The 15,745-nt window shown below is 47.5% G+C and overlaps 1 protein-coding gene and 1 pseudogene across 1 annotated transcript; both read left to right on the forward strand.

The window, feature by feature from the left end:
• The first annotated feature begins 6,471 nt into the window (after positions 1–6,471).
• Positions 6,472–8,196, forward strand: LOC123450322 (DIBOA-glucoside dioxygenase BX6-like). Its single transcript, XM_045127638.1, has 3 exons — positions 6,472–6,610; positions 7,186–7,337; positions 7,597–8,196. Exons 1-3 carry the CDS (start codon positions 6,472–6,474, stop codon positions 8,194–8,196), a joined length of 891 nt encoding a protein of 296 aa, XP_044983573.1.
• Positions 8,197–9,359: 1,163 nt separating this feature from the next.
• Positions 9,360–15,745, forward strand: part of LOC123450323 — a 44,181-nt pseudogene continuing 37,795 nt past the window's right edge.

Raw genomic sequence — 15,745 nt, forward strand, 5'->3', positions numbered from 1 at the left:
CGACTCCGATTGGTACTTGTAAGGTTGCTAGTAGTGTTAATTACTCTTTGTAGTTGATGCTAGTTGGATTACTCGGTGGAAGATTATATGTTCAGATCCTTGATGCTATTCAATACCTCTCTGGTCATGAACATGATTATGCTTTGTGGGTAGTTACTTTTGTTCCTGAGGACATGGGATAAGTCTTGCTATAAGTAGTTATGTGAATTTGGTATTCGTTCGATATTTTGATGCGTTGTAGGTTGTTTTTCCTCTAGTGGTGTTATGTGAACGTCGACTACATAAGAATTCACCATTATTTGGGCCTATAGGAAGGCATTGGGAAGTAGTAAGTAGATGATGGGTTGCTAGAGTGACAGAAGCTTAAACCCTAGTTTATGCGTTGCTTCGTAAGGGGCTGATTTGGATCCACTAGTTTAATGCTATGGTTAGACTTTGTCTTAATTCTTCTTTCGTAGTTGTGGATGCTTGCGAGAGGGGTTAATCATAAGTGGGATGTTTGTACAAGTAAGGGCAGCACCCAAGCACCGGTCCACCCACATATCAAACTATCGAAGTAGCGAACGCGAATAATATGAACATGATGAAAACTAGCTTGACATAAATTCCCATGTGTCCTCGGGAGCGCTTTACCTCCTATAAGAGTTTGTCCAGGCTTGCCCCTCGCTACAAAAGGGATTTGGCCACTTTGCTGCACCGTTGTTACTATTGTTACTTGCTACTTGCTACGAATCATCTTATCACACAATTATCTGTTACCGATAATTTCAGTGCTTGCAGAGAATACCTTGCTGAAAACCACTTGTCAGATCCTTCTGCTCCTCATTGGGTTCGACACTCTTACTTATAGAAAGGACTACGATAGATCCCCTACACTTGTGGGTCATCATGCCCGATGGTTGGCTCTCGACAAAATTCTGTATGCCTAAGAGGTGTACGTCGGGTGGTCTTTGCCGAGAGCAATTATCAGCAAAAGCTTTGCCGAGTGTTTTTGGCCCTTTGCCGAGTGTTTCTAGCATTCGGCGTAGGGTTTAGTTCGAGTAGTGTGGGTTTGGTGACATTGTTTCCTTGCACATCAGTAAATTAAACAACCTAACAACTTTGGTCACAGAAAAAACACTGGTCTTGCAATTTGTTAGAGCATCTCCTACAGCCATGCTATATAGGTGTCGCGCTGAAAAAGTAGTCATTTTAGCGCGCACGCTACTGTTCCGGACGCTCGAGCGGACGCGCAAAAAAGGCGCACACGGCATATGTAATTCAGCGCGCGGGAGGAAACGCCATCGCGCGCCGCTTATTTGTTGCGCCTGCTCCCGCACGCTGACCTGTCGAGCGCTCGCCCGAAACTCCACCTACCCATCCAGCCGCGGCGCCGTCGCCGCCCTCGCCACCCCCGTTTTTCCAGCGACCATTTCGGCGCTTCCCCGGTCTCTCTCCGCACGACCGCGACTTCCTCCCGCTCTCTCTCGTCAGCGCCGCCTGTCGCGCGCGGCAGTCCTCCGACGAGCAGCGTTGGGCACCCACTGCCGCTTGGCGCCCGCAAGGTGTTCGACAAAAGGCCCGCAAGGTATGTATTGCTTCCAACTTCATATTTTTACATGAATTTTGGTGCGTGTTGTTTATAGCCTAGTTTTGAACATTTTAGATGAGTTCGGCATATGATTCTTCTGAAGAAGAATTTGATATGGAAGAGGAGAAGGATCTTGCAATGATCCTAGCTTTGCACATCAATAAAAAACTGAAGCACGGTGGTTCGGTTATGGGTCGGCATTTTTTTTGGAGGGATGGGATTGATGCCCACAATAGATTGATGAGGCACTATTTTGTGGAGAATCCCACATACCCCGAGTCATACTTTCATCGCCGGTTTAGGATGAGCACAGAGTTGTTCAGGCACATTGCAGAGAAACTAGCGAGCCATGACCAGTTTTTTCAGCAGAGGAGGAATGCTGCCGGAGAGCTCGTGCATAGTGTGACGCCCTCGATTTAATCGTACGCTAACCATACACGCAAATGCGTACGATCAAACCCAAGGACTCACGGGAAGATATCACAACACAACTCAAGACACAAATAAAATAAATCAGCTTCATATTACAAGCCAGGGGCCTCGAGCGCTAGGATACTAAAGCTCGATAAGCACACGAGTCAGCGGAAGCAACAAATATCTGAGTACAGACATAAAACATGGGGTGCCTTAGAGAAGGCTAGCACAAAAGATACAACGATCGAACGAGGCGAGGCCTCTTGCCTAGGAACCTCCTAACTACTCCTGATCATCAGCGGCCTCCACGTAGTAGTAGGCACCGTCGGGGTAGCAGTCGTCGGCGGCGGGGACCTCCATCTCCTGGGCTCCATCATCTGGTCGCAGCAACGGATCGAGGGGACAAGAGGGGGAGCAAAGCAGCGGTGAGTACTCATCCAAAGTACTCGCAAGACTTACATCAGAACTATGCTAAATGCACCAGTATCAAAGAAGGGGTTTTATATGTGGACTGACTGCAGCAATGCGAGAATAGAGAGAGAAGGCCTAGTCCTATCGAAGACTAGCATCTTCAGGGTCTTGCAGCAACAGACGAGAGTAGAACAGGGGGTAACACATTAATAGTCATATTGTTGCAGCAAAAATTAAAGTGAGGTCATGCCTAAAGATCCTCCCTCGACTCCCTGCGAGGAAGCAATCCCGAGGCAAACTAATTCCAGTTAAGTAACAATTGTAGTTGTATAAGATCGGGGCATAACTCCAAGTCGTCCTGTAACCGTGGACACGACTATCCGAATAGTTAATTTTCATCCCTGCAGGGGTGCACCACATGTCCCGTCACGCTCGATAACACTCTGGCCGGACATACTTTTCTGGATCCTGCCCGGCCTCGGAATATCGACACGTCGCAGCCCCACCTAAGACTAATCAGAGAGGCCAGCCCGCTGGTCTAACTCCTAAGCACAAAGGGTTCGTGGGCCCAGTTCCCCTTCGCGCTCCTTCACGTGGCGTGGGCGGCCGACGTCAGTCCTAGCATCCCTTAATCACAAGAGCGATGCATCTCGGGACCACTCGGGCGCGCGCCGCAACATTGCTGGCATCTGAAAAGCTTCGGTTGATACCGCGATGCCGAGTACCCATAATTCTTCCCGCGTAGCCGGTTAGTGCGAAAAGGTCTCCCACCAACCCAGATCAAATACCCAAATCCATTAACATTTTAATTAGGCCAACAACATAGTCTCACGGGAATCCACCCGTCTTACAACTAATCACCAAAGATCCCAGTAACATGGTCGAGTAACTGTGTGGTTGTAACATCGGGGGGGGGGGGGGATCCGAGGTATCACCCTCGTTGGATTCCGAACGATGTACCCGTCAAGGTGGGCTTAGAGGAATCACCCTCGGGGGTCCCACACTTGCGGGGTTGCACGACAGAGGCGTCATCGGGAATGGTGAAAGAGGAATCACCCTCGATAACCAATACCGACTAGCTATACTACAGAGATATCATCAGGAGTACTTAGCGAGGTGTCACCCTCGGTACCCGATAGTATCCCTATAGTGTCGTACAACGAAGGGGGGTGTATGTGCTGTGTCGGGTCTGGCTCGTCGATCAGAGATCGAGATTGAAAACAAGCGGGGCAACTGGACTACGGGGTGAGAGGGGATGACTGCTCCACCTATACTAGGCATATTAAAGGTATAGGACTGAAAGTAGCAGTTCATCAAAAATAGGCTATGCATCAGATATAGGAGCTAACTACAACAGTAGCAAAATAATAATGCAAGCAGTAGGAAGAAAGACATAGGCGATATAGGGATGATCAAGGGGGGGTTTGCTTGCCTTGCTGCTTTGCGGCAAAGGACTGATCGGCAGGGTCGTAGATGTACCCGGCAGCAGCGTCAGTCTCGAGGTCTACCGGTAAGAAGAGGGGGAAGAAACAATAAATAATAGCAACGGTGCAACACAAAGCATGACATGGCAAGATGCAGGCTAGACATGAGCTAACGCAACAACATCCGTCATAGACGGGTCGGAAGAATATCTGACGATATTTTCCGGGTCTCGGGCTACTACCGGTTATACTGGAAATGATGGAAATGTTCCAAGTTTGCTATGCTAGGGACGCGTGACAGACGAATGGACCGTGTATCCGGGTTCGTCTCGTTCTCCTGATCAACTTTCATGTTGAAAATATTTTGATCTGACTTACGGATTATTTAATAATAATTTTTAAAGTTTTATTCAATAATTAGGAATTAAAAACAGATTTGAATAATTTAATAAAAATCTATTATGACATCAGCATGATGTCATGCTGACATCAACATTTGACTGGTCAACTAACCAGCGGGTCCCGAACGTCATAGGCACAAGTTTTAATTAAGATTAAATATTAATTAATCAGATTAATTTAGTGGGGGACCCACGTGTCATTCTCTCATTAGGTTACTTAATTATTCTAATTAACAAATTAACTTATATATCTATTTAACTAATTCATTAACTCATTAATTAATTATTATATCTATTTATTTATTTACTTAATAAAAACATATATTTTTATTATTTATATTTTAATTTCCATTTTCTTCAAAGCGGGTGTGGGGCCTCCCTGTAAGTGGGTGTGGAGGTATGGCCCCACCGGTAAGTGACATAGGCCACATACATACTAAACACACATACACCGAATCATACATAATGTATTTTCTTACGTACATGCATTCATACATATTAATACATACATACGTACATGCTTTGTACATATATCATTTTTTTCTAACTCTTAACACTCCCATCTCTCTCTGTGTTAACACAGAGACATAGAACTCTGTGCTAACTCAACATAGGAGAACACCTTCTTCAAATCCTCCTACCGGTCACTACTGTCGACGGATCGGGGTCCCGTTTGCCGGAACGGAACCGGGACAGTGAGGGGAACGCGACGGTGGGAGGAGCCCGAGGAGGGGCTCACCAACGTTGATGAGACGGCCCGATGAAGCCGGAGTTCGCGGGAAGCGGAGGTGACGGCGAGGAGGAGGACGAGGCAGTGACGGTGACGGCGCGGTTCCGGTGAGGACGGTGACGAGGCGGTGACGGTGACGGCGCGGTTCCGGTGAGGACGGTGACGGTCGTTCCGGCGAGGAAGAGGTGTAGGGGAGACCCGGTGGGGGAGGGGCTCGCTGGCGGGGTGGAGGGGCCGAGGGGGCCTGTCTCCCTGCCCGGTCCCTCCTGGACCGAGCGGGAGGAAGGGGCGGCGCGACGGGGGGAAAGGCCCCTGGCCTGGGTCGGTCGACCAGGGAGGAACCGGGAGGGCTTCGGCCGCCGGAGGGTGCTGGAGGTCCGGCCGACGGGGGGTTCCTCTCGGCTCGAGGTGAGAGGAGCCGAGTGGAGGAGGGGCAGGGGGGGCCGCCGGCGGGAGGGGAGGAGGTGGAGAGGAGGGCCGGTGGGGAGGAGGTGGATCGGGCAGGGGAGGGAGAGTTGTGGGGGAGGGGGCTCTGTCGTGGGGGCTAGATGGGGTCGTGCGGGAGGGAACCGAGAGAGAGAGGAGTCTCTCGTGGGGAGGGGGTACGAGAGATGGGGGGCTGTGGGTGGGGGTGGGGCCCCCCACGAGGGGAAGGAGCCCCTGGCGGCGGCGCAAGGGGGGGAGGGAGCGAGGCAGGGGAGGGTTGCCTCGCCCTAGGGTTTGAGGGGGGTGCGGGGTGGGCTGGCCAGTTGGGCCTCTTGGCCCAGCTCGGCCAGGGGTGGGGGGGTTGTTTTTTTTTGCTTTGTTTTGTTTTGTTTTGTTTTGCTTTGTTTTCCCTTTTCTATTATTTCTTCTTTCTAATTTCTTTTTTTTAATTTCTTTTCTTTCTTTTGTCATTATTATTTTTAATACTTTCTTTCTTTAATAGTTAATATGAATTTATAAATGTAATTATCTTTTGTTTTCAATTTCTGAGTCCAGTTAGAAATTCAATGCGGGTCAACGACGGTAATTCTCGATGATGTGGCATCATTTGCGGGTGATCATTGTAGTTTAATTACAATATTTCCTATAGCAAAAGTCGAGGATGTCATACATAGCACCTTTCGGAAGGTTACAGCCGCTTTGCGTATGTTAGCATACGGTATTCCCGCTGATCTAGTTGATGATCACATGGCCATGGGTGAGAGCCAAGCCATCATGTGTGTCAAGCGCTTCAAAGTCGGAATTGTGCAAGTGTTTGGCCCGGAGTACGTGAGATCTCCCAATGTTGAAGACGTCGCAAGGCTATTGACGATGAACAAAGCTCGTGCCGTCCCAGGTATGCTTGGCTCAATAGATTGCATTCATTGGAGTTGGAAGAATTGCCCAAAGGCATGGCATGGCCAATTCCACGGACAAAAAAAGGGTTGCACTATAATCCTTGAAGCGGTGACCGATCAAGAGACTTGGATTTGGAATGCTTTTTCTGGAATGCCTGAATCTTTGAATGACATCAACATTGTCAACCGGTCACCACTGATGAATAAGATTGCAAATGATGAACTGCCACCGGTGCAGTTTGTAGCTAATGGCTGTACATACAATTATGACTACTATCTTGCAGATGAAATCTACCCAAAGTGGCAAACATTTGTGAACCCGTTGAAAAAACCGGAAGGTAAGAAAAATCTTGATTTCCACAATGCTCAGGCGGCGGCTAGAAAAGATGTGCAAAGAGCTTTTGGGATTTTGCAAGCCCATTTTGCTATTGTGAGAGGACCGGCTAGATTTTGGGATCAAAAAATGCTTTGGTACATTATGCACGCTTGTGTATCATGCACAACATGATCATCGAGAATGAGCGTGGCTAAGATGTAGACTACTATAACTATAAGCTCTTGGTACATCCCGTGCGAGTGCGGCGGAGGGCTGAAAGGGTGACACATTTTGTTGACTCCTATCATGCCATTCGACGTCCAGCAACGCACAATGAACTCACGAATGATCTCATTGAGGAGTGGTGGGTTTGGAATGGCAGTCAAAGAGCATCATGATTTGTGCGTTGTACTATTTGTCAAACTATTTGTTGTATTGTTGTATTGTCAAACTATTTGTTGTATTGTTGAACTATTTATTGTATTGTTGTACTATTTGTTGTATTGTTGTATTGTTGAATTATTTGTTATATGCCATGTCTTTGTTTTGCGAGAATGTGTGAAATTTATTTTGTGTCCAAATTGTCAAAAATGTGAGGCGTCAGCTGCTCGCGCGCGCTGCTGGAGCTGCGCGCTCGCGCTGCATTTCTGCGGGGCGAGCTGCATTTTAACGGGGCTGCTAGAGCCAGCGCCGCGCGCCGCGTCAAACCTGACGATGGACGCGCTATGAATCAGATTTTTGGACGGCGGGTGAAGCGCGGCTGTTGGATATGCTCTTAGTGTGTAGTGATATGTAAATATAATATCCATAGGTACAACATGTAAAATGTAGCAAAGATAAGAAAAGCAACGGAGAGAAAGCGATGGACAGAATTTTCCCAAATCCTAACACCAAAAATCTCAAATCATTCGAGACAATCCCATCACAATCCCATCACAGAGTCCGGTCAGCGCCATGTCCAGGACCACTGCAGGCACGGACGGCTACGGCCGCCGGTGAGAGCATCAGGCGTTTGACGACACCAAGGCCGGCGTCAAGGGCCTCGGCGACGCCGGCATCACCATTGTCCCTGTCATCTTCCACTCCACTTCTTCCTCCTCCTTCGTCACCATCCCGGTTATCGACCTCACCGGCCTCACGACATCATCCGGGCGGGCCTCGGTGGTCGGTGCGGTTAGGGTGGCCGCGGAGACGGTGGGCTTCTTCCAGGTGGTGAACCACGCCGTGCCAGAGGAGGCCATGCCCAAGATGCTCGCGGCGGTGCGGCGCTTCAACGAAGAACCGGCGGAGGCCAGGGCCACGTACTACTACTACAGCCGGGACCTCGGCCGGCCTGTGAGGTACAAGTGCAACTTCGACCTGTTCCAGTCGCCGGCGGCCAACTGGCGTGACACCCTGCTCCTGGAAATTGCATCGGAGCCGCCAGTGGCTGAGGAGATCCCGCCGGAGTGCAGACGCATCACGCCGGAGTACGCGGGGCTCGTGCCAAGGCTGGGCCGCACGCTGCTCGGGCTGCTCTCGGAGGCACTGAGCCTTCGCCGCGGTTACCTAGAACAGGACGCCGCGTGTCTGAGGGGCTCAAAAGTGAAAATTAATATTAAAGTTTGACCAAATTTATACATTAAAAAATTAATATTGTAGTTACCAGGAGTACAATATAAAAAATGATTTCATGATGCATTTAGTGATAATGATTTAATATTGTGAATGTTGATATATACTCCCTCCGTTCCTAAATACAAGTCTTTCTAGAGGTTTCACTAGTAAACTATATACGGATGTATATAGACATACTTTAGAGTATATATTCGTTCATTTTACTTTGTATATAGACCTTTAGTGAAATATCTTAAAAGACTTATATTTAAGAATGGAGGGAGTATTCTTATAATCTTGATCAAACTCTATAAAATTTGGCTTAAAACAAAGCTTGTATGTGGAGTAAGAAGAAATGTCTCACGCACCCCTTTGCTTCTGAAGGTAAACCTACTGCGGTATTAATAAATGTCGAACCAGTATATACGCTAGCTCTTTACCTACTGCGGTATTAATAAATGTCGAACCAGTATATACGCTAGCTTTGAGAGGGTGCTTGGATCCAAGGAACTAAAACTAGTCTGATTAAAACTAGTCTTTTTAAGAGGCTAAAGTTCCAAGCACCTCTGACTAAAGAGAGGCTAAAACTAGTCTTGAGGCTAAAATCTTTTAGTCAGGGGTACCTCTACTAAAATGTGCATTAGTCCTCTCTCTTCTCATTTAACTCTTCAGACAAGTTCTAGATTGAAGGGTTTGAAGGATAATAAATGCTCATTAACTTAATTTTAGTCTTTTTAGTATTTGGATCCAAGCATGGATGAGGCTACCAAATTTTAGTTTTATTATTTTTAGTCATGAAACTAAAACGTATCAAAGCACCCTCTCACACCTTGTGCGTCTATTGCCATCTAATAGGCATGCTGGCAAGCAACTTGCATGTGCCTGAAGTCGTTGGTGCTGCTTTTCAGGGCCATGCCAGGTGCCCGAATGGTTGATGGTACGATAAAATCACTCGTGGCCACTGCCGCTCCAAAACGGTGAAGCGACAGGGTCACAGTCTGGTTGATGCATGGTACGATACCCTCCAAAAACTAAAGGCCATTCGTCTTTTGTTTATGCTATCTGATCGCCGACCCACCTTAAAAAACTCTCATCATTAATATTCTGTTTTCCTCCCATTATTAGTATACTTGCTGCGGTGCGCCAAGATCATCAGTATCAGTATGCACACTACCTAGTGTGCCTGCCTACCTACCTACCAATAGGAGCATAACTGCATAACTGGCCTGGCCTGCCTCCTCCAAGAGGCAAAGAGCGATGGCCGATGGCAGCCTGGACGCGGAGGTGGTGATCGTGGGTGGTGGCATCGCGGGGCTTGCAACGGCCGTGGCGCTCCAGCGGGCTGGCGTGGCGCCCGGGGGCAGCGGCATCGTGGTGCTGGAGCGGCACCCCGAACTGCGTGCCACGGGAACGGCCATGACCGTCTTCCCCAACGGCTGGTTCGCGCTCCGCGCATTCGGCGTCGCGGACAAGCTTGTGAAAACCGATAGGTTAAGCGTATGCCTTAGCTGCAGGGACGCGTTCGTGTTATATAAAGGCACAATGTCGAGATTATACAAGTTGGTTAGGTCTAGGATTGATCTCCAAGTAATCTAACAACCATGGGATATTATCTCTAGACCTACCGGTTTACAAAGGGCTGGACACGGTTTATACATCACCGTATCCTAACTATACAATGTTTAACACTCCCCCTCAATCACAACTATCTAGGTTGAGATTGTGTCGAAATGCTTCTAGCTGCCTAAGAGTAAGCGGTTTAGTAAAGCCATCAACAACTTGATCACCTGTAGGTACAAACCTAATATTCAGCAGCTTATCAGCAACACGTTCTCGAACAAAGTGATTGTCAATCTCAATATACTTAGTCCTGGCATGAAAAACTGGATTAGCAGCTAAGTATGTAGCACCAAGATTATCACACCAAAGGGAGGCTGCCTTTGGGTGATGTATCCCAAGTTCATTCAACATGTTCTGGACCCAAAGAACTTCAGCAGTGGCATTGGCTAGAGCTTTATATTCTGCTTCGGTGCTCGATCTAGAGATCGTGGGTTGTTTACGAGCACTCTATGATACTAGATTTCCTCCAAGAAATACGGCAAAGCCTCCTGTAGACCTTCTATCATCTGGGCATCCTGCCCAATCTGCATCAGAAAAAGCACTTACAAGCATTGAATCTAACCTACTGATCTTGAGTCCATGACTCCTTATCCCTTGCAAATACCTCAGTATCCTCTTTACTGATGTCCAGTGTGTAGTACTAGGAGCATGCAAGAACTGACACACCTTATTTACTGAGTAAGAGATATCTGGTCTAGTTAACGTCAAATACTGCAATGCTCCTACAATACTTCTATATTTGGTGGAGTCTTCTGCCCTAAGTACTTCCCCATCATGGACAGACAATTTTTCAGATGTGGATAAAGGTGTAGAAGAAGGTTTGCACCCTTTCATACCTATTCTCTGGAGTATTTCCTGCACATACTTTCCTTGTGATAGCATGTTCCCACTGGGTACCTTTTTAACCTCAATGCCAAGGAAGAAGTGTAGATCACCTAGGTCTTTGAGAGCAAAATATTTTCTCAAGTCCTTAAGAAGAGCTTCAACTGCTTGACTTGATGAGCTATTTACAACTATATCGTCAACATAGATCAGCATAAAAATAGTTACTCCATGCTTATGATAAAAGAAGAGTGATGTATCCCCCTTGGATGGAACAAACCCTAGAGATTGCAATTTGAAGGACAAACGAGAATACCAGGCTCTAGGTGCTTGTTTCAGACCATACAATGCTTTATCAAGTTTGCAAACATAGCGAGGTGAGTGAGGATGCTCATACCCAGGAGGTTGCCGCATAAATACTTCCTCTTCCAGAACGCCATGCAAGAACGCATTCTTCACATCTAGCTGTCGCATGCACCAATTACAAGATACAGCTATTGACAGAATTAACCTGATAGTGGCAGCCTTGACAACAGGGCTAAATGTATCCTCGTAATCCAAGCCATAGCGTTGCTTAAAACCCTTAGCAACAAGACGTGCCTTATACCTGTCTATGGTGCCATCAGATTTGCGTTTAACTTTATAGACCCACTTACAGTCAATGATATTCCGGCCTGCGGCAGGAGGAACAAGACGCCATGTCTGGTTTTTGATGAGAGCAGCAAATTCCTCATCCATAGCAGCTTTCCATCGGGTGTCACCAAGAGCTTCAGCAAGGCTTTATGGTTCACCTGTGGAACAGAACGAGCCCCAACGTACACAACCATCAGTATATACCTTAGGTTTGAGAATACCTCCCTGGGCACGTGTGTGCGCTCGAGCAGGTGGAGGAGGTGTAGGACGAGCAAGCTGTAGCGGAAGACGCGGTACTGTAGTCGAGACAGGGGATTCGTCGAGGGAGTCCTGGAGCGAGCGTGACGCATCCCAGCCGGCGGGATCGTCGGCTCCATGCGTATCAGACGACCCGACAGGCGTGGCCAGGGGTGCAGCAGACAGGAGGCGATCCCGAGGCGCACATGCAGAGACGGCTGGTGACGCGGGAGCGGCCGAGCCACGTGGGGGCGTAGCCGACGTGGAAACCGGTGCTGGAGCGCCCGAGCCACGCGGGGGCGGGGGCGACACGGAAACCGACGCGGGAACCGCCGAACCAGGCGCCACGTTCCGCCGACCGGGAGGGGGCCCGCCTGGCCCTGCCTCGTGTGGAGTCCCCCGACCGTGGGAGAATCTGCTGGCCGCGTCAGCGCCAGGAGTTGCTGTAACGACCCAGATGCGGTCCTTTCCGATCTGGGGGTCGAGGCCCCCGAATAGGAAGGAAGCGCATCTAAGCGTTTCACAAGCAAGTAAACATAGCACATAATAATAATTACAGTAGACAATCTGGGATTCAACTGTCTTCTTATTAATAATACAGAGTACAACGCAGATACAAACAAGGTAGTTCCGGTACGGACTACGAAACAAGGAAAATGCTATGCTACCCGCTGCAGGCCCACGATGATGACCACGGCTCAGTCCTCTGGATAGTTCACGTAAAGGCGATCTGTCTCCTCGTCGTACTGCCACGCCAGCTGGGTGCCGTCGGGATCATCTTTCTCTGGGTACCTGTATCTGCTGGGAGTTTCGGAGGAATCCGTGAGCCACGGGGACTCAGCAATCTAGGACCTTGGTGCCAAATCTAGTCACGTTATTTGGGTAAGGAAAGAATGAAGTGTTTTAGGCTGCTGCATCCTATGATTGATAAGTGGCTAACTTACGCAAAAGAGAAGTGAAGGTGGTCTACGCTAACGATCGGGAATACTTGATCAGAAAGTGATCCTGAACACCTACCTACGGCACTCATAACCCCACCGTGTTCCCGATCGAAGAGAGATCTTCGAAGGGACAGTCACGGTTACACACACAGTTGGCATTTTTATTAGATTATGTTTAAGTTCTCTAATACCGGATGTTAACAAAATATTCCAAGTTGCCACATAACCGCGGGCACGGCTTTCCGAAAGATTAAACCCTGCAGGGGTGCTCCAACTAGTCCATCACAAACGAACACAGGCCGCAAAGGCATCCTCTATCACGAATCTCGTGATCTCGTCGGATTCCTTAGAGGAAAACCTCAACTCTGAGTGAAACCAAAGCTTCACTGGGATTCCTATACGCAAGATATACCGCTAAGGTAAGACAAGGCTAGCAGGACCTCCCGACGTGTCGACGACCCCGATAAGAGCCGCGTATCTCAGTCTCAGGACACGCCGGATGGAACTAGCTACAGGTACCAAACCTCAAGTTTCCTTGTGGTGGCCCCGCAGGCAGACCAGTTTGGACCAACACTCATGAGGAGCATTGGCCCGGGTTGTTGATTAAGAACCCTCGGGGTAGCTACTCCCTATGCAAATTATTATTAAGTGATTAGCAAATTAACACCAAAGTTGGGTCCTGCCAGACAAGCCTTAACACTACGCGATTTATCAAGGGGGTCCCCATAACAACCCCGAACGTGTTAGGAGCGATCATTATGGAATCAAACACCGGTAACCGGTAACTAAGGCGGCAATAACGGAACAAGACACCCGGCAAAAGGCTAGGCCTCCCGTCATTTACCAAGTATATAGGTGCATTAAATAAACAACAGAATTTAAGATAATGATATCAAGCTCATGTCACCAATGAGTTTAACACGCCTGCAACTAACAATGCTAACATTAGTAGCTGAGCAAGCCTACCTAGCCATACAAGTTTGCTAGGAAAGAGTACGGTGTTTAGGCCCTTGGCACGTGAGGAGGCAATATAATTTCAGTGGTAGGCAGCGAGCAATATGACATGGAATCGAAACTAACATAACAAGTCTAGAGATGGAATCAAGGTCATATCATCTTGCCTGTGATATCCTCAGCTTGGAATGGTTCTGGATCGTCCTGCACGTACTCTCCTGACTCCACGTATTCGTTCTCCGCTCCCGGTGCTACCCAACATAAGAATAACAGCCAATGAACAGCAGCACCACAAAATGCAACAATCACATGATGCATGAGATGAAAGTTGAGCATGCATCACTATTTCTATCACTAGCACAATCAAAATAAACTACAACAAGTTTCTGGACAGAACTTTGCACAAAATATTTGGAAATGCATGGGAATGACATGAACAGATGCAGCTCGTAAAAACGGTGCACAACCATATAAAGTACATTGCAAACGGAGCTACGGATCAACGGGAATCAACGATACAAGATATGAAGCTCTACGTGAAAGATTCAACACCACACACACAATTGGCACAAATCTGGTATTCCCAGGTTGCCAAGACATATATTAACCCAACATGAATGAAATGGAGCAAGGTAGAACACCACAACAACAATTAAGCACAAACTTTGAACAAAATGGCAAAACTACATAATCTGCCAGTTTCTGCATCTTAGCTGTTTGTGAGCAACATGCAACATAGCTACAGGTCTTCAAATGTGACAAATAATATATTTGGCTGTTGCCAACCAAGAACACTACAAGCCCCAGCAAGAATCACAGAAAAAGGAATTAAACTCTAGAAGATACAAGGCCACAAACTTTCCCAAAACCATCAGATCTCAGAGACTTAGTGAAAATTCCTGCACCTGAGTTTCTGTTTCTGTTCTGAAGCTTTTTGACAGCAATCAAAACACAAGCTACGGGACTCCAAATGACTTGAAAATTGATAGGAAGCTTCAAAACCATACCAGGTTCAAAATACTAGCACTGAACTAAGGCCAGTTCTCAACAGAATGACCAGCACATCCTCATCTACAGGGGAATAAAATGTTTCCAGTATCCCAGACTTAGTGAAATTTTCAGAGTTCAAAAATCTGGAATTTTCCAGCCACATGCCCACTTTGTCTAGGCATAGGTTGCTCACACATGTCACCAAGAGGTAGTTGACACCACTATGGTGTTGAGCACAAACCCCTACTACTAACACACAAAAAATCCATGCCCTTGGGCTCCTCCTATGCCATGGAATCAAGGTCCAAATTTCAACAAAATGTAAACGCCACTCCATAAGGTATGCTTCTAAGATGTCAATACATAGGTGAGTTTTATGTGCACAATGGCAAAGTGACATGGGGGTTTGAACCCCATGTTTGTGTCATGCACATCAACAACACCCACACCCATATCACAATATCACTAGCATCAAGTACCTCACAACAATGACTCTATGCTAACAAGAGAGTATGCACCCCCCACATATGGGCATGTGATGGTACACACTCTCACATGCATTAATAGGATCACCCTAGTAATCATGTCATCCTCAAAGTGCAACCCCCACAACAATCTACCCTAGCTTAACTAGGAATCCACACCTTCACATGCTATCATAGATATCCACCTAGTGCATCTCATCACATCAAAACCATGTGGTGAGGGGGAGGCATCCACACCCCACTAAATCCATGCAAGCAAAAGAAACTACAAGATCAACTTAGACCCACTAAAGCTCAAAAGATGTGACCAAACATGAATAGCTAGTGCTTCTATCACCCCTTAAGAACATCACTCACAAGAAAACACATCACATGCACACACCTCTACCAAGTGTAACTTCACACCACAAGATGCACTCCTCATAGGTTCACAAGGCTAACAAAACAACATCTATCATCTTGCAAGTGTGCAAAACACACACACAAAGGGATCTGCTCCTAACTACACTAGCAGGGAAAAGGATTTTAATGCCTTCTTGCTGCCCAAGCACAAGGAAGAGGAAGAACAAATTAAAGACAGCAAAAAAATAGCAACAACATACATCAGGGTCCTGGGAATCGAACCCAGTACTTCCTGGTACACAAAGCACCACCTAGCCACTGCACCAGCACCACTATGTCGACAGAATGGGGGAAGAGAACAGGGAATCATGTCCCTGCTGCTCTTGCAGACGAATAACAGAAAAACTGACAAAACACACAGCGCCGAGGGGGGGGGGAATCGAACCCACAACCTCTCATCAGGCGCAAACATGGAACAACCACTGGGCTACGATGTGATTACTGATAGGAGGGGGAAACTCAAACAGGTATGCTATC

Source organism: Hordeum vulgare, chromosome 4H, assembly GCF_904849725.1.
Source record: "Hordeum vulgare subsp. vulgare chromosome 4H, MorexV3_pseudomolecules_assembly, whole genome shotgun sequence".
In the NCBI taxonomy this organism is placed as follows: domain Eukaryota; kingdom Viridiplantae; phylum Streptophyta; class Magnoliopsida; order Poales; family Poaceae; genus Hordeum; species Hordeum vulgare.

Bases quoted from the DNA above. Each gene is read 5' to 3' on its own strand.
- LOC123450322 (XM_045127638.1), top strand. From the start codon at position 6,472: ATGAATAAGATTGCAAATGATGAACTGCCACCGGTGCAGTTTGTAGCT. The intron at 6,611-7,185 runs GTAAGAAAAATC...CAAAAATGTGAG, and splicing joins CCCGTTGAAAAAACCGGAAG to GCGTCAGCTGCTCGCGCGCG. The intron at 7,338-7,596 runs GTGAAGCGCGGC...TGAGAGCATCAG, and splicing joins ATCAGATTTTTGGACGGCGG to GCGTTTGACGACACCAAGGC.